Source organism: Neodiprion fabricii, chromosome 4 (genome assembly GCF_021155785.1).
Source record: "Neodiprion fabricii isolate iyNeoFabr1 chromosome 4, iyNeoFabr1.1, whole genome shotgun sequence".
NCBI lineage: Eukaryota > Metazoa > Arthropoda > Insecta > Hymenoptera > Diprionidae > Neodiprion > Neodiprion fabricii.
This window is the reverse complement of record NC_060242.1, coordinates 4,674,701-4,694,200: the sequence shown is the minus strand read 5'-3', so window position 1 is coordinate 4,694,200 and position 19,500 is coordinate 4,674,701. Positions and strand designations below refer to the sequence as shown.

The 19,500-nt window shown below is 37.6% G+C and overlaps 1 protein-coding gene across 1 annotated transcript in view; it reads left to right on the top strand.

Moving 5' to 3' along the window:
• The first annotated feature begins 6,163 nt into the window (after positions 1–6,163).
• LOC124180905 (headcase protein-like) overlaps positions 6,164–19,500 on the top strand; it is a 150,654-nt gene continuing 137,317 nt past the window's right edge. The window contains exon 1 of the mRNA XM_046566822.1: positions 6,164–8,056. Coding sequence (XP_046422778.1) covers positions 7,281–8,056 — 776 coding nt within the window. The 5' untranslated portion in view covers positions 6,164–7,280. The remainder of the gene's footprint in view (positions 8,057–19,500) is intronic.

Genomic DNA, 19,500 nt, shown 5'->3' with positions numbered 1-19,500 from the left:
AAAAAAAAAAAAAAAACTATTCCATTCTCTACAGCATCGCCAGTTATGATTTCGGACCGTGTGAAAAAAATTCTTCACGTGTGTCTCCCTTTGAACCGTACAACTTTTGTGGGACGCATTTTCCAATTGTACCATTAATTCGGCTTAAAACGTAGTGAATTTTTTAAATTGTGACACCCTGTATACACGGAGGTAATTTAAAACGATCTTAAGCCAAAGTATAAGCATAAATTACTTAAACGATCGATTCGCAAATTCATTGTCTTTTCATATACGAGCGGCAAAACAACGCGAATTTAACTTTTGAAAATTATTCGCGATACAACCCGTACGTATATTTTAAACATTAATCGACATGTTATTATTTCCAGTAAAATGAATCGGTATAATTATTGTAATGTATTACACGCGTATGTAAGTATATTTCTGGCAAAAGCATATCCTTGAAACAAGATATAAAACCGCAGGGTGCTAAGTTAATTTGAAATTTACATTTTCTTACAATATAATTCCCTCGCATTAATTACTTCGATAATAACCCGTACAAAAACAAAAAAAAACAAAAAAACAAAAAAAGAAGAAAGAAACGAAAATATTCAAACACATCGTTCTCTCTCGCAGAGATATTTTGTCAAGCTGATTCATTGACCAAATTAAATGATTGCGTAACACAAAGTCTCGCGACGTCGTAACTTGGTAATATTATACTAATGAATTATCGTTCAGCGTTCGCACGTGTAACGAATTTTATTTGGCTTACATCGTGTGTTCAACTCGAGCAAATATTTGGCGATCTTGTGTCAATAGAAAAAGTGTAAGTTTTCTTTTTAATTCGTACGACAAAAAAATCGTCCATCTTTCTTAACAACTCTCAGTTCTCGAATCATGTTGTTCAAAATATTTTTAAATCTCTTCGCAGCTTTCATTTTCTCACAAACGCGACGCACAAAATTTTACTATAAAAATGTGAAAATTAATTTCCCACGTTAATTTACATACGTATAAAATTTCTCATAACTCATACTTGTTTCATTGAGTTCCAGAGAGACTCGACACGAATCGCGCGAATGGATGAATAATCAACGAATCTCAGATGACTCGGAGGCGAATTGTTTCGCGGGCCGTTTAACCGAATCGCAAGGTTGGTTAATCCTTTTTTTAAAGTTAATGACTGCGCAAATATATGTACATATATATATATATATATATATATTTAGGAAGGAGTGTGTCAGTTTCGTAATGCACGAATCGGTCATGTAACACTTATATCTGTTTGTAATATTTCTTATCGTACAACTGATAAAGTCCTGGACACAGACCAATTTGGAATGTGACTGAACGTATGCGTTATATACGTATACATATGTATGGGCGATTCCACGCCAACTCAGTAAACGGTTGACCGTGACATTTTTTTATTCCACCAAGGAATTCTCCCACGTTAGTACGACCCTTGAAAGGCTTGCAAAAAAATTTGCAAATTCTTTTAATCACTCTTCTGTAACCTATGTTTTTTCGTTTTTTTTTTCTTTTTTTTGTAATACACTCATCTCAAAAATACCGAAATTGATTTTTGTGAAACGAGAAAAGAAAAAAAAAAAGACATTTGGTACAAGGTTTAGAGTGGGACTTCGGTTTTTACTATTTTTCCAAAATCATTTTTTCTATTTTCAAACCTGTTGAAAATTTATTAAAAAAATTTTTAAAATTATAAAAAAAAAAAAATCCGCAATCAAATCGAAAATACGGTGTGTGTTGTCATTAATTTTTAACAGGTACGAGAATTGAAAAAAGAAAAAAAAAACGATTGAACAAAATGGAAACAATTATGAAAAAGTAGGGAAAATGATTGAAAAAAAAACAACAACAAAAAAACTAGAAAAAACGAAGAGGAAAAGCAGAGAAAAAAGAAAATGGCAAATATGATGAGAGAAAGAAAACGAAAAAACGTAAAAAAAATTGACCACGACTAACTCGAAACTAATTATACAACAAAGTCGGTATCGTGAACAATTTTAATCCAGCGAACAGCGATCGTTGGAATTTTAATTGTCCAACTATGGTGGTTTAATCGTTGATCTTGTCCGTACAATTGCGTTCCTTTTCTTTTCATTTTTTTTTTTTTTTTTTCATTACTTTGTTTATTTCGTTTATTCTCATTCCCGTGCGTAAAAACGATCGTTTCGAAAGGCAGAAGGTTTCGCAATCGTTGTAGGACGAATAGAATAGAATGGAAAAACAACAACAACAACAACGACAACAATGACATCAACAACGAGAAGTACAAATTAATATCGTGACTGCGAGTTGAATAACAATAATAATAACATAGAACGGTAACGTAAATGAAATGAAATGCGCGGAGAAAAAAAAAAAAAAAAAATCGTATCAATTTGTGAAAAAATGTATTAAAAATGTCAAAACGAGCTTTGTCGTGGTTTGTTTGTTTTTTTTTTTTTCTTTTATTTTTGTCTCCATTACTGATAAGTCAACGGATATTATTATTTTACGCGCACAGTCAATATCGATAGCTTGTCTTATCGTTCGCAAGATATTTTATACCTACGTATACATGCGTATATATAGAAACGGGAAGCAACGTATATCGCATTGCCGATTATTTATCATTCGTATGTATACGTACGTATATGAACACTTTTTTATAATTTATCGCAACTTACCGCTCGTGTTTCTAAGAGAAAAAAAAAAAAAAAAAAAAAGAAAAGAAAAGAAAAACTGCCGAGCAAGTATTCGACGTTTCGGAAAACGAACGGGGGAATGAAAAAAAACGGTCCGCCTCGTCTTCTCGCACGAAAGTGGAAACGCGGTCGTAAAAATTTTCATCGTTTTTTTTTTTTCTTTCTTATCAACCGTTTGAAAATCGTCGAGTATTACGAACAAACTGGGAGGATTCACGGGGGTTTTAACGGACGGTCGTTTACCGCAGGGTCATGAAATGAATTGCGTTGCGGCGTCGATGACGAAGGCGGAGAGAGGGAAAGTGAACAAAACGAACAGACGACGCGTACTCACCTTGAAACGAAACTTCAAACGTGAAACCGACGCGTTAGTTTTGCGTCTTAAACCTCGTGTGTTGGGTATTACGAACATGTCGAATACGGATTGGAGAAAAGAGGGAAGAGTTTGACAACATTGTTGACGACGCGAGGTCGAGGGGGACTGTTATTATCATTGTTATTCTTATTGTTATTACTATTATTATTATTATTACCGTTGGATCTGATTCCTCGAGCGGCGAAAAACGAAAATTCTAAAGACGACAAAGTTGAGAGAGGCTTGAAATTTATATAATATACATATATACCTATATGTACGAGTAAAAGTATTAACGATATTATTGCAATGCATGATTAATTTTATCGTTCCTTCAACCCGATGGCGATAAGATTCGCCAAGCGATATAAATCTTTGTTATGGATCGGAAAGACATGATCGTCGAGAGAAGATTGGTGAAATTTTAACGATATTTGAAAACACTATATTTAACCCTTAATCCTGAAACCTGGGTAAAAGTCGAGAAATATTCACCGCCCTAGAAAAAAGTTAATAATGGAATAAATGAAAAAAAAAAAAAATTTTTAATTTGTACGTTAACCTATGTATACATATATTTATTTTATTATCTTTTTCCCCCAAGTCCAGTTATAACATATATCTTAATAAACGTTTCATTTTTATGTATTCCCTGAATAAGGTTTAATTATTCCGACGAGGATAATAAAAGGTGTGGTGTATCGGTTACGGTAAAATAACGATTTTTCATGGTAGAAACTTAAAGCATCCGGTTGAAATTTTTCGAAACGGCTTATGAGTATTTTTATTCCTCAATCTTTTAGCCTCGATTTCCCATTTGATTTTTTATTTCGACACATTTCGTTCGATAGTTATGATGGTTCTTCGAATTATTTTTTCCATAGGATTCTAGTGGAACGTTTGAAGATAGTATAAAAAATTTTTTTAGATTTTTTACAACGGATAAATTTGTTAAAAAACGTACCGGACAAAATGACGCAGGTTTCCGAAATAAGGGTGGCGAAAAAAGCATTTCATTAAGGGTTGATATCTAGAAGTTAGGTTTTTGCAAAAATCGTTGTTTCGAAAATTCAGCGTCGTCTGAAATTCGGTGAAAATTTATTACGAAAGCCCGATCGCGATTTCTTATTTTTCGATGCCGCTTCTTCAATTTTGCGTATAAGCAAAATGTGTCCGCGTGTTTTTCCACAGAAATGCATACGTAGCATCTTATAACAGCGAAAGTAGAAGAAATTCAACGAATTCGGTGAGGTCTAATTATGGCATCTCCTTAATGTATGCATATGTACAATTATGCATCCGTAAATATCAAAGTTCACGAATCTAAACTCAAAAGGGACTTGATAGCCCGATTCTATACGCAATTCCGAACAAAAACACTTCAACGGATTTTCATTTGACTCTGAAATAAAGAAATAACACGAATTCTACGAAATCGCAATACAAAATTCGTAGAATTTATGCCATTTCTTTATTTCTGGGTCAAATGAAAATCCGTTGAAGCGGTATTGTTCAGAATAGTGTGTCGAACGGGGCTGTCAGCCCTTTTTCGCGTCTGAAATACCTGGACTTCGATATTTCGAGATACGCACGTCAAATGGTCGAAATCAAGCGGGGCACCCCGTCGAGACAAATCTTGAAACACCAATCGAGCGATAATTCAAGGAATTCAAGAATGCAAGCTCGAGCTTCGGAAGTTCGCGAATAAAATAAAATCAGCAAGGTGCCTCGGATTTCCACCGACAAAATATACTACACCGTACAACAACGTAGGTAAATAAAAGTGTATCTTACCTCCGTCGTATCTCCGTGCGGGTCCCAGCTGTCGTGTAAATAGAACATGGGGTCAAGGTCAAGCGGTAGTAGCGTGGTACTAAGGCAGGACAGCAGAGGCGTAGAGGCACGTGCAGCGTGTGTATCTAAACGCAATAAGTACATCAGAATCTTCAAAAATCATGCAGAAAGGAGCATTCTTATCTATAAGATATAATAGTTACACTGTACTTAGTTGGATCGGATACATCCGCGTAGTTAGACGCGAGCGTTGAAATTAGGATGGCCACTAAAACCTCCGTCCCGAAATTCCCGGAATTTTACAGATTTTCCAGAGGAAAATATTACCGTTTTTCCCGACCAATTTGAATAAACAATTTTGCAAGTATTTGATCTAATTTATCTAAGGAACAAAAAAATGTTGCGATGTATTTTTACGAACGAAAATATACAGTAAACTATTCCCTAACTTTTCGCCTCCCCCCCCAGATATTTCCTTGATTAACCCAGAATTTCAGAATTCCCTGACCTGAGTCGATTTCGATGTTGACGCATGTATCTCCGAACGTCCAAGTCGACGTTCGTCAAACGCGCAAAACGGCTCTACAGGCAACGCTGGACAAAAGTACTTCGACAGATTTTCGTTTGACGCAAGAATAAAGAAACAACGGCATGATGTCTACGAATTGACTAATGCAATTTATTACGATTCAAGCCAATTCTTTGTTTCCGCGTCAAGGAAAATGGCGTTTGGAGCGTTCCTCTTTTGTTCTTTAACAGAACGTGCCTGTGGAGCAGTTTTGTCGCCTTCGAGACACGCGTGTATCGATATTCGAATTGTACGTACGTCCTGCATCACATCGAAATCAATCAAGGGGGGGATCCTCTTAAAGGAGTTACAAACTTGGCTAGCGAATCGTTTGGAATGAGAATTTAATTACCCCGCAGCACCTGTACACGTACACAAGGCGACCGTACGCGCCGACTGGTACATACCATCAACCTCTCCGCGGGTGTTGGACGGAGATCTTTCTCGATGGTTTACCAGGGAGAAGGGCGCCGCGGGAAGGGAAGGGAAGGGAAGGGAGGGAGGGCGCACACACGCAAACACGCACACTCAACGACGAGTGCATGCGGCAGCGGGAAAGCTCGGCTAGCCGGCCGGCGTTGCGTTGCGTTGGGTTGCGTTGCGACGGCGGGACGCGCGGCGCCAACGGCGGTCATCGATTGGCCCGCTAGCCGTGACCCCCACCACACGCTTTCGCTTTCATCCAATCGGGTCTCACTTTCGCGCTCGGCCGGTGTGCCGGGCACGCAGCGAGGAAGCTTGGCACGCCGGCTGGCTCAGTAGTGACTGCCTGACTGGTGCAGTAACAATCCTGCTTGGAACTGATCGAGACTAAATTGCGACGCCGCCTCTCGCTGTGTTTCGCGTGTTAGTAATAACAAATCCCACCCTGCCCCGAGCTGGGCTTTGCGTCCGATACTGACTAACGACAATAAGTAAGAAGCGTTGGGCGCTCTGTTGTTATACCTACGTATCGCGAAAAGAAAGCGAGACGGTGAAACGGAGAGAGACAGAGAGTGCGAGGGCGTTTTGCAGCTGCGGTCACACGGCCGATTATTTGAAACGCGATTACTTTACTTTCGTTAGTTTTCACATGTAAAACGAAAACCTAACCGGTGTATACGGCTTCCCATTATTATTCTCAACTACTCTTAACAGCTTTATACCGTTCATCGATAATGCAACAACGATCTTGTCGCACGAAACTTCGAGATATTTCTACGATGTGACACGGAACTTTGACGATCGACGGCGTGTCTATCCGTATCCGTATATCCGACGGAGTGAAACTGTTCTCGGTTTTCGTGTTTGTTTGTGTTTGTTTGGTTGTTTTTTATTTTTTTGTTTTTTTGTGTGTTACTCACTGTGTTTGTGTTGCTTGAACGTATCGGCGAAAATTGACGAGATACAAAGAAACGGAGACGAATCGCCGATACAGAAGGCGGACGTAAGCGTTGTTATTATGACAACTTCGGAGTGCCGCTGCAGCTGCGACGAGGTCGCGGTCGGTTTTCCGTAGCCAAGGGGTGAATAGAGATTGAAAAGAAGAGCATCGCTGGCTCCGTTAACTTCTATCCAACGCGTATTGTTCGCTTGTTTGTCGGCTCTCGGAAATATTTCGCGGCGCGAGAAAAGTGTGTGAGAACGTACATTGCAAAATTATTGCGCGATAAAAGTAAGAGAATAGTAACAAAAAATCATACCACGTGTCCGAATCTTCGTCGTTTCCCTTGTTCTCGATTTCGGATGAAAACACGCCGCTGTCTGTGGACCGAGGAACGGCCGTTCCGGAACGTCGAATAAACAATCGAAAATCGTAGCTCCGCCACCTAACGAGTCAGCACGGTTAGGCCTTTTGTTACCCTTAAAGTGCGGGAAATTAGTAATGGCGCCTAGACGACACGCCAACGGTCACGGAGGGTTGCTCGAGGGCGGTGGAAACGAGCTTGCGGACATGGTGGCCAACGGAAACGGTGGTCATCAGCAGCACAACAACAACAACAACAACAACAACGGAACAGCCGTAACAACAACACGATGCTGCGCACCGAGCGGCGAGTGTCTGAGAGGCGATTCACCGATCCGAATGGGCCTGCTTCAGGAGGCGGTGAAGGTCACCTGCAACAACGAGAGCTGTCCGGTGGGTCAGTTTATGCATAGAGAGTGCTTCGAGGCGTGGGAACAGACGGTACTGACCTACCTTAAGGGCTGCGGACGCGCGAGGAGCTGGTCCGAAAGACAGCGGCATCAAAACCTCTGGACCAAGAAGGGTTACGACCTGGCGTTCAAGGCCTGCGGCTGCCGATGCGGCAGGGGTCATCTAAAAAAGGACCTCGACTGGATGCCACCCGGATTGGGATCAGCCGTCGGGCAGCGGCCCGAGGACGCCGATGCGAAGAAGAAGAAGCGTCGCAACAGGCAGAACACAAGGCCCTCGCTCGCCATATCGGCCGGACACCCGGGGCCTCACGGTGGGCCCGTTACCAGGTCCTCCGAGGTACAGATGATCGAGTCGAGTCGCGGAAGGGCCGGATCGCTGTCCTCGAGTACCGGGTCCAGTTCACCCCCAGCTACAAGCGAACCCTCCGTCAGTCCTCTTCATCAGCCGCAGTCCGGTTCCAAGAAGAAAAACAAGGTCGACTTCTTCAGCGATCGCGCTAGGTGAGCAGAGAAAATTTTATTTCTCTATTTTATTTTTGCTCGTTTCTTACGAGGCTTGCGTTGGTAACACGTTTGATCGTAAAACGAGAGATTTACGGAACTAGGATTGTCGATGTACGAATGTCTTTTGTTTTATTACGGTTCACCGTGTTACGGACAATTCTAAAATCGCGAAACGACGGAATTTCGTTAATCGTTGCGGTAACGTGAACAACTTCATTACGATCGGTTCTTCTTTCGAGTAGCGGCGATTGACGAGGCTGAAGTTGGCAACGCTGACTCGACCGAGACGCGAGCGAAAAGTTTGTTATTCCGCAATTTTTAGAATACGACATCCGTGTGAAGTTGGGTTTTCAAGTTATGAGTGTGTTTTGTTTATTATGCCTATGACGATTGATCGTTATTACGGTAATAAGAGGCTGAGGTTGGCGGTGAGTAGAAAAGTAAGGATATATAATCAGCGGATGAAGTTGGTCAGGTTACGGTAACGATGCGTGTTTAAGAAAAATCGCGTTATTTTGTACATTTAGGATTATCTGAAATTTAGTGAACTATGACAAAGCAAACGTACTCAAAAATATTTTTAACAGATGACTCCTTGAAAGTTATTGAGAAATTGCACGGTAAGATTTTTTTTTCTCCCTTGACATTTCGTTACGTTAACCTTACTAACTTCAGTCTCGTGACAAATCGCCATTTCGAAATTTTACACTTACTCTCGAAGTTGTCGAGTTTTCGAAATAATATATTTACAATTCTTACCGTGATTTACTAGACTTTGGATATTTTTAAAATTGCGAGTCGACGATTTTTTTTTCTTCGAAACTCTAATCGTTACAATAACGTTGATAACCTTAGCTTTGTCTGGATATTTAATTATCATTATTCTCTCACTGATTATTACGTGTTTTTGTACCGTCTGTTTTTATCGTTTCGTTTTACTACAGGAATTTTATCAGGTCTCAACTTTCTAACGTAGTTTGCAGCGATGCATTTAAGAAAAATAAAAAAAAAAAAAAAAAACTCATCAGGTACCGTTAAAACGGGATTAACAAAGTTAAATATTGTAAACTCAACATCTTCGGTTCTTTCGAAGCTGCAAATTGGTAATGTTAGTTTACATCAACGATGCTAACTTGAGCCTCGTGGAATTTCAACGGATTTTCAAATTCCGAAATACGGGTATGTAACCGAATTTTCCAAAATATTATCCGCATTATCCATAATGATGCAAAAAATTAAATAATAATGTCGAAATGTCTTTGAAAAACTTTGAGGTGCCAATTCAGAAAATTAATCTTCTTACCTTACTACTTTTTGGTCGTTTTTTCAATATTCGCTTCCCGCTGTAAACCTCGAATACCTACACAATTAACAAATTGATCAACGTAAATAAGATTTATCGTCGTTGCGAAATATTTCAGCCTCCTTATCGCAGTATTAGATAGATGATACAGTAATTGCGAAAAATTTGGTAATATCCGATGATGAATCATCACTCGATGACGGAGAACGTGAAGAAATGATTTATCGCTGTTGGTTCTGTTACATCCATGAAGTAATAGTAGATCTTGTAAAAGAAACTCTGAAAACACGTGATGCTGCTGCTCTCCTCACCTGTCGACCCCACGCTTCGAAAAGAGGCGAGAGAGAGAGAGAGAGAGAAAGTAAACCTTGACCCTGAAAAATACCGCGGAGAAATGTTTCACGATTCGTGTAGAAAACGCGTATTTAGAATAGGGGTAGAAATGTTTAAGGGGGTATTCTGGTCCAGACGCACGAATTTAACGCAGTTTTTGAAGTGCTGTAAAAAAAAACGCATGTTTATTAATATTTCAAGAATACAGTAAAAAAAAATTGAAAGTAAACAATTCCAAATTCAAAAAGTTGGCACGCGACCATACCCACGATTCAACCCTCCTAGCATGCTAAAAACAAAAAGATTATTAATTTACAGAAATGTCTCTATCGTTGGAACTAAGAAATATTAAAAAAAATTTTTTTTAAACAAAATGGCGACTGCTTCAAAAAAAAAAAAAAAAAAAAATTCATTTTTGGACCACTTTGTTTTTAGTTTATCGAATTTTTAATAAATAGTTAACATTGAAATTTGGGGACGAGGACAGTTCGTGCAATAGAAAAGCCCATAAAGAAGACATATACCAAATGTGAAGTAAATCGGTTTCAGTAGAACTTGAGAAATCGTGGGTATTGTTTTACAAAAAGACAGTTTCGAGAAAAACGCGTTTAAAGTTTGACGTGAAGTTTCTCGCATTCTAAGTCATGAAATGATATTTTAGGCTTACGTTTATTCAATCTGCCATTCCTGCTGCGTACATTGGACCTTCCTCGACTTCGAAATAAGCAAACAGGGTCGCAGCTAGACAGAAAGTCCCTAAAAAATGTCTTTTGTTCAATTCTTTCCGGCCGAGCCGGTTTAGACGGCGCGTCAGCAAAACAGCCCTACCTCCGAAAATTATTTGAATTTTCTAAAATCCTCTTAAAAACGTCTTCTTAGATGGTTAAGCTTTGAAAATATGAAAAAAAACATGATTTTTTCAAATTTCTGGACCAGAGAATACCCCCTTAAAACAGGAGAATAAGAAGAACGGACGGATTAATGTATGTTTGTTAACAGGGCCCGGATAAATACGTATTAAAAATTACAAAATATGGCCTTAAAAAAAAAAAAAAAATGAGGTATGGAAAAAAATATGCATAAGACAAACCGCATCTTCTGACTCCAAACGTCGTACTTCGTCATGTAGAAAATTCAAACGAGGAGTGAGAATGATTGAAATAAAAAATATGTATATCTATATATTATTATCCAGATCCTAACGATTACTGTCTCTTATCATTGCGACCTTGAATCTGATCTGGAAACGTGTAAACTGTGTTTTTATTCGATACAATTGAATAACTGGTTACTTTTTTTTTTCGTTTTGTTTTACAGTCATTTTTCGTTTTCATTCTATTTTCAAGTAAATTCTAACCTAGCCTGACTGGCAGGGTGATAAAAATAGCGTGAACTTGACCCGCGCAACCGCAGTGATCAGGAACGGTTTTTTCTTTGTTCTTCTTATTTCGATTTTTTTTCCCCCCTTTTTTTTTGCGTTTCAACTCGAGAGAAAAATAACTCGAGATTTTAATGACACGGTCATTTTTTCAATTAAATTAATTTGCGATGTTCGACTAGATTGTTTTTTTTTTTTTTTTCATCATCTCCCGGGAGGAAGAGTCGTCCAGGTTGCAACCACACCCTGAATTCTTGGTGTCTCGGTTTTATATTTATATCTCTTCCTTGCACAGAGAGAAACCTGTCCTATTTCTGCAGCAAACTCTCCCGAGTCCAGTTTCCAACTAACGAACGATGATCGACCACCTAGCAGGTATCGATCTGACGACGATCCTCCGCATATTACACAGGGTCTTTAATACCCTCTTCACAACCGACTCGGTTCGACTTTATCCGAGTTGTGCCTCTGCACCAGGCGTCGAGAAAGATTTATTTTTGGACCACGGCTCTCCTCTCTTTTTATATTTCTCTCTCCCTCCCTCTCCTCTCCTATCCTCTCCAATCCATTTCCACGTGTGCAGTAGTGGCAGCAGCGTAGAATCGTCGACTTACGAACTCTTTTCTTCTCACTTCTTACATAACGCACGTGCAAACATATATATATATATATGTGTGTGTGTATATATATTATATACATATTCAAGGATATTTATTGGCGATATATTGGCGAAGAAAGAGAGAGAGAGAGATAAAATTAAGAGAAAAAGTAAGACTGATTGTGAATAAAATAAAACGTTTGACGAATAAAGAAAAATACAGATCGGTCAAGAGAGGGAGTGATAAAGAAAGAAAAAGAAGAAGAAGAAGAAGAAGATGAAGTAGAAAAAAGATCGTTGCCGTATCTTTCAGTTTATTTGCGTTACGCTCGAATTAAATCGCGTTGAAGCGTCTTTCGCATCTCTTTCTCTCTCTCTCTCTCTCCTTCTCTCTAATTCGGCTTGGGTGTTTTACGACGTCGACGCGTGATAGCGATTTTTTTCTTTCTCGAGAATATATTTTTTTTTTTTTTATTTTTCAACGTACAGCAAGAAAGTATCAGCAAGCGGGGATTATTTCATTCTGTAGATTATCCGAAATTGTTGCATTACGATTTATTTATTTTAATTTTTTTTATTTTTCTTCTCTTTTTTCTCTTTAAGTAGATTTTTGTAACGAAGACGATTGAAATGTTAGCTAACGCTGATGAAATAATTCTTTGTGATAAGAAAAACTTTGAGAAATATACTGGATTTATCGTTACTAACGATTCGTATTTTATGTAGCTACGATTATCGATTCAGTTTTCACACCTTGCATTTTTCATCGTGCATCGAAACATTGCAAGAAATGTTATACACACCGGCCCTCTGAATTAAAGTTTGCTTTTACAGTATTGAGAGAAATAATAAAGATTTTAACGCTTTGACGACACAAGTATACTGTACGAATTTTGTGCCTGGGATTTGTGTGAGTTGTTGTTGTTGTTATTATTATTATTATTGTCGGCGAAGTGATGCTTTAATAGAGAAAAATGACTACTTGTCGAAAATATTTGTTTTTGCAATCGGGTGAATGATATTTTGAAATTGGCGAAAACCTGTGATTTTAATTAGTCGGATTCCAAATAATATATTTGGAATTTTCATTTTTTTTTTTTTTTTTTTTCCTCCACTTTTCTCTTCTTTCCCTGTTCGAACCGCATTCTCCTGTCTTCAAAAGCAGACGACTCTTTCGACAAATGTTAATTTTTCTCTCCTTACAGTATCGACAAATCTATGTAACAATCAGTCACACAAATCCCAGGCACAAAATTCGCGTAGAGACTGGCTTTGTCGTCTATCGAATATACTATTTTCTTTTCCTTCTTCTTTGTCAGAATTCTGAATTTGTGAACAATTGAATTGTCGATAAAAATTTGGCATTACTCGCAAGTATCGTAGTGGTGGTGGTGGTGGTGTAAGATTGTGGAACGTGGGCCCTGGGGGACTCTCTCAGCCTTGACCGTGGCCGCGTGGCTTAGCCCGAGGTGTGAGACCTCATGGGCCATGGAACTGAACGGAGAGCCAAGCTTCGTGCTGACCGCGCACACACAGCTGGCTTGTTGCGTGCAACGGCGTAAGAGAGAGAGAGAGAGAGAGAGAGAGAGAGGCAGGATCAGTAGTAAAGTAGATAAAAACGAGGGGATGTGGTTTTCGCGTTGAGTGAAGTGAAGAAGTAGGAGGAAGAAGAGAAAAGAAAATAATCGGTTTCCAAAAACAAACAAATAAAAAAAAAAAAAAACCAAATTCTTTGGTCAATAAATTTGATTTTGTTGGGGGATAAATGTGACGATGTATGTATTTGGATAGACGATAGTAAGAACCGAAGTTCAGCGGATCAGCAAATTAGTAGGCCTACGACTTTAGAAGGAGAGAGTCGTGTGTGGAGTTGTCAGTGAATAATAAAGTGTGTGAAATTAACCCGAATCCTGATCAGGTAACAGATTAAATAAATAACGACGAAATGAAACAACAAAGAACGTCACGCCATTCTAAAATTATAAACACGACACATCAAACACTCTCCCTTGAAATTCTTCGAATAGTTGTTCCGCTCGATTTTATCTATATACCCTTTTACCGTCAGCTTTTATGTTATTGTTACTATTTTGTTATATTCTTACTCGACTGTTGTCTCTTATATTTTTTAACTTACGCACCTTATATCTTTTAAACTATGAAACCAAGTTTGTTGGGTTGCGACGTGCAGGGACTATAAATTTGGAATTGTGTACTATTAAGTTATAATTGACTCATTAAACCAAAATGACCCAAACAAATGCATAATTTTCTCCTTGATCGTCGACAACTATTTCTCGCAATTGTCTATTCATTTCCCTTTCTTTTGTATTTCACTTATAATCAATAAACAAAATTCACTGCAAGGTGTAGAGATTTTTTATTTTATTTTTTTCCCACCGTTTAACAGTTTCAAAATTACGCCCAACCGCTGTTGCTGTTTTTGTTTCCGTTTCCTGGTCGCACACTTTGACGTGTTGGTTCGTTTAACGCGTTAGACGGATTAAGGAGGGAAATAAATTTCAAATCCCCGAAAATAGTTGTACCGGATAGGCAGGCAAGGTATCGCCATGTATTCGTTGGTTCTATAAGTCGCTAGTAAATTTCGGTAGGAATTTCCGGAGCTTGGAAGAGAGAATAAAAGAGAGAAAGAGACGGAGAGTCGATGGAAAAATCGGTCAGGTACAAAACATACCGCGGTAATAAGACGGGGGGAAAAAATAGAAAAAAAAAATGAAATGAAAAATCAACAATTTGTTGTAATGAAAAGGTAGAAAACGATTGAACGACGATTATTATAAGTTTGTTGATTTGTTTGTTATCTTTCTGTGAACTTGACAAGGTTTTAGGTACAAGTTACGTGATATTGAATCATCGACAATCTGTTCGGATGAACTGTATTTTCTGAACTGTGAAATAATATAAAATACGAATAAGAAAAGGTTAAAGAAAGAAAGAAAGAATTTTATCGTAAAAGAAATGAATTTAATAGATAAGGACGAGTGTAAGATTGAAAAAGAATAAGACTTTATCCTGCGAGTCGCGAGAAAAAAAAGAAGAAGAAAAGGGAAAAGAAGCTGAAAGAAGGTGGAAGATGCAAAAAGAAAAAGTATTTATTTTTAAACTCTGATTACGTTGCGATTCGAATTTATATTTATCCGGTCAGGGTCGCAAGCAACTCTCTCTTGAAACTTATTTATTCTCTCTCTCTCTCTCTCTCTCTGCAACATCTCTCTTACGTAGTTGCTAATATCGGTAAGTTTTTGCAATCGAAAGCGTGAAAATTATAATATATTGACGCATGTATAAACGAAGATAATATCATGCAGATAACGTGAGAAAAATTACACCAGCATAGATTTTACAGCCATGATAATAGTATTGTTGATGATGGTGGTGATGATAATGATGATGATGACGATGATGATGATATTGTACTGACAATTAATGCAAATTTATTCTGGCATAGCCGTATAAAGAACGCTCTCTCAACGTCTTGTATTTTTTTTTCTCTTTCTCTCTATCTCTCTCTCTCTTTCTCTCTCTCTCTACATTTCTTACTCTTCGTTTTACTCATCGTGCCTCTTATCCTCCTCCGCAACGACCTTGGCCGCGTATTACCAACGATCAATTATTTTTTTGCCGCCTTTTATGCACACGCGTGCGTTCTCTCTTTTTTTTTTTCTTCCGTATGTGTGTATTTGTGTACACATATCATTATAGTACAACAAGAAGGAACGATGTACGTGTGCTTGTCGCATAATAGCTGTGAATTTTTTATTCCTCGTTTCTTTCGTTTTTAATTTTTTGTTTCTCTCACTTTCAACTTGTTTTTTGTCGCCCCCCCCTTCCCCCTTCCCCATCATCCTCACTATTCGTAGGCGAGGAAGCATCTTATACGTATAGTTGTTTTTATACTTTCGGAGTTGGAATGGAGCGGAATGTTGACTGTTCGTGTCTCGTTTTTTTTTTTTTTTTTTTGTTTTTGTCGTTACCTATTTTCGTTCCGTATAAAAAACAAGGTAAATAAATAAATAAATAAAAGAATGAGAAACGAACGACAGGAATAACGAAAAGAAATTGCATTTTTTATCGTATAAGTAATGATCGAGTTTCTCGACGATGCAGCGAATGCTTGCTGATGTGTATATATATATATATATATTTATATATATACATATACGTGCGTGTGGGTAGCGATTATCTGTATTATTTACTGTGAATCGCGAAGCAGAGAGAGGAAGGTAGTGTAAATGTTGTACAAACATTCCGCCCACTTACTTCAACACACTTAAACGACAAACTCTCTTTTGGAACGTTTTAAGTTTCGTATTTTAATGACTGTAGACATCCTTCACGGTCACACGATTCTTTTTAACTCTCGCTATTTTTTCCTTTTCTCTCTTTCTCTCTCTCTCTCTTTCTATCGTAGTTATCGTAGTCGCAAAAAAAGGTGAACGAATAAAAAGGAAAAGGGAAACACATGTATCTATATAGATAGATAGATAGATAGATAGATAGATAGATAGATAGATGGAGAGAGAGATAAAATTTTATCCAATCTCTGTAGCGCATTCTTTTGGCTTATAAATACATCAGTCTTATTATTGTTCTTTTTTTTTTCTTTTCTTTTTTTTATCTCCTATTTTGGTCTATTATTCATTGCCATAATCATTATTCGCAAATCGTTGTTATTCCACTCCTTGGTTTTAACGACTGTGCACGTATTTACGTATACGCATTTTATATCTGATTAATAGGTATGGAAAAAATTATGCGTTTAGGAGAAAACTAGTTGACGGTGTAATTAATTCGTAGAAGGATTCGTAGTAAATTCAAAGATTGATAGGATAGATCAGAGCATAGGTTATATAGAGATTTGTGTATAATTTGAAAATTCAACGGGGCGGGGATCGAATTCCGAATTTGAAAAGTTACGAGAGCGACGAATTCTGAATTACTTACCGGCGAAACTTGAATTAAAGAAATGAAATTTTTTTTCCCAAAACTCGGAATGAACAGGATTCCCGAACGTAAGAATATCGAAAATCCAGAACAAAGAAAGATCAAAGTCGTGAAATTACACAAAGCTAGAAATTCCCAGAACTGAAAATCTTGAATCATTCGGAAGTTCGGTGTTTCGGATTTGCAAGTTTTCTATTATTCTATTGATCTATTAAAAACTTTAAATTTCCGCAATAAAACATCTGGAATTTGTCGCTTTAGGAACTGTGTTAACATTTGGAATTTCAACTCCGCTCCAATTTGACAATTTTTTACAAATTCGTTCTCGAAAAACTTCTCGACTGAAATAATAAGCCCGAGTAGAGGGACGACGAAGAAGAAGAAAGATGTACGAAGAGACCTCTCCTCGTCGATCCTGCGCCGTCGTATTTAAGGCATCCTTGAGGCCGGGCTGTTAGTTTCCGAGGGTCGAAGTTCAGGGTCAAACCCGAGAGAATTCGCGGTCTCGACGCGACGCCGATGAGAAAATACCGCGCTGTTTTACTACCTCGTGGTATTATTCAAATTGCAGGTTAGATTCCTGGGAGGAGGAAGGAGGAAGGAAAAAAGGACCAAGTCGAACCCCGACTATTCTTTTTTTTTTTCTTTTCTTTTCAAACTTTATCGAAAAATTTTGTTCGTACGGGTCAGAAAAATTGAACATCGAGTTTTCAGCTGTGATTACAAAAATTCTGGTATTCCGTGTGCAGTTATTATTATTGTAACTTTTATTATTAGGCATAAATCAGGGAAATTATTCAGTATTGTGGTGATATTGAAAAATTTAAGCTTTCCGCACGCAATTTTTTTTCGTCCTTCCTACTCGGTTCCATGACCGTCGAATGGCTTATGAACGTGTTTTTGAATACCGATTGATTCGATGCTTTATTTATTTTATACATTTATGTATGTATGTATGTACTCGAATTGGCAGTATTAGGTTGGATTTGTGCCAGGGAAAGTGACGAAAAAGTTAGATAATTTGTTGGACTAGTATTTAAGGCGATTATTCGATGTTGGCGAAACGACAAATCGATGCTTAAAGAGAGTTTCTTTAACTGACAATTAAATGTAATTTATTGAATTGTGCCAAAGTGATTTTGTAAAACAGATCAAGAAGTTGAATATTTACAATTATAATCACTTGTATACACTGGAAATAGTTACTCTTTACCATATTTCATAACCGCATATCATAATAACCAAAGATATTCGTTAAACGGTTCAATTTCAAAGATCGTCAAGTGTGCCAATTTCACTTGAAAAAAATTTTCTAATATACAAAACTATTTCTAGTATAAAAAAAATGAGGCCGAATTTAGTAACGTTTACGTAACGAAAAATTGGCGTGAAAAAATTACTATTTTTCAACCTGGAAGTAGTCAATTTTTTTAAAAATATGAATGAATTTGCTTTACGATTTACCGAATCTCAGACGTTACTGAAACTGTGAAATAACGATTTTCCAGAACGTTGACATCGCAATAACTTGACTAAAAAAAAATAGAAGAAATTTTTTTATTATAATATAATATATAAAATTATTATTATTATAATTATTATTCGATTGTTGTTTTTCGTAATTGTTCATTCCTGGTTGCTAATATTGTTTCTCTCTTTCTTTTCTTCTCTTTCCAAATCCCATTTGCTCGTATAACAGAATTGAATCGATGGTTTCCAAAAATCTTACTGACATATTTTTTTTCGTAACCGACGTTAGATTCTCTTGCACACCTTAATCGTCCACACGTGTTTCCTTTCTTGCTCGCTTACTTCACACGCCTTCTGTACCGAGTTCTTCTTCCAGGTCGTTAAACCAGAATTACCATTTGCGTCCAAGGACTTCCTTGTGTATATATATATATATATAGGTGAAGCATATATGTCATATATATATGATATATATATCGCAGATCATTATACTTTCGGTTCCACAGTCAGTCAGTCAGTCAGTCAGTCAGACTGTCTGTCAGTCCGTTTATCCGTTCGTCTCTCTCTCTCTCTATTCACGCTACATGTTTCTGTCTCTTATTACACATATCGTATAATACATTATTTATGCATGCATGGATATGTGCTGCCCAGCATGTATATATATATATATATATATTTTGTGTGCCGATGCCCAATGTGGCACGTGCGTTTCATCTCAGGTTGTTTTTCATCTTTGTAAAAAAATAAAATAAAGAATTTTTCCACCTCTCTCTCTCTCACACACACACACACTCTTTCCTTTTTTACTACGAATTCCGTCTTTCTAGGTAGACAAAATTTGCTTCATCACTCCCTCCCCCTCCCCCCTTCATTTCGGGTTGCCGTGCTTTTAGTTTTATAATTTTGCAGAATATTATCTTCAAAGTTTCCGTATTCTTTCCTTTTATCGGTTCCCTTCTTTTTTTTTCTTTTTCTTTTTCTCAATTTGTCGTATTCCGTTCGGGAATATTGTCTTTCGGAATAACTTTCGGCGAGCAAATAAAATGAAACAAATGAGTTGAAAAAAAAAATATATATATAAAAAAGATAACCTTGAATCATGACGGGTGTAGCCGTTGAATGGAAAGAAAAGAAAATCGACAAAGCCGAGTCTAAACTTTTTGCAATTTTTAGTCTTGCTTCTAACCTTGCTTTCTTTTATTTTTTATTTACCCCCCCCCCCCCCCCCACACACACACACACACACACACACACACACACACACACACACACACACACACACACACACACCTTCAACCGCGTCATCAAACGCGCAAATTCTTATCGCAATAGCAAGAACAAGAGCGTTTGCACGAGTACAATTTCGTTGTACAGAAATGGTTGGATGAAGT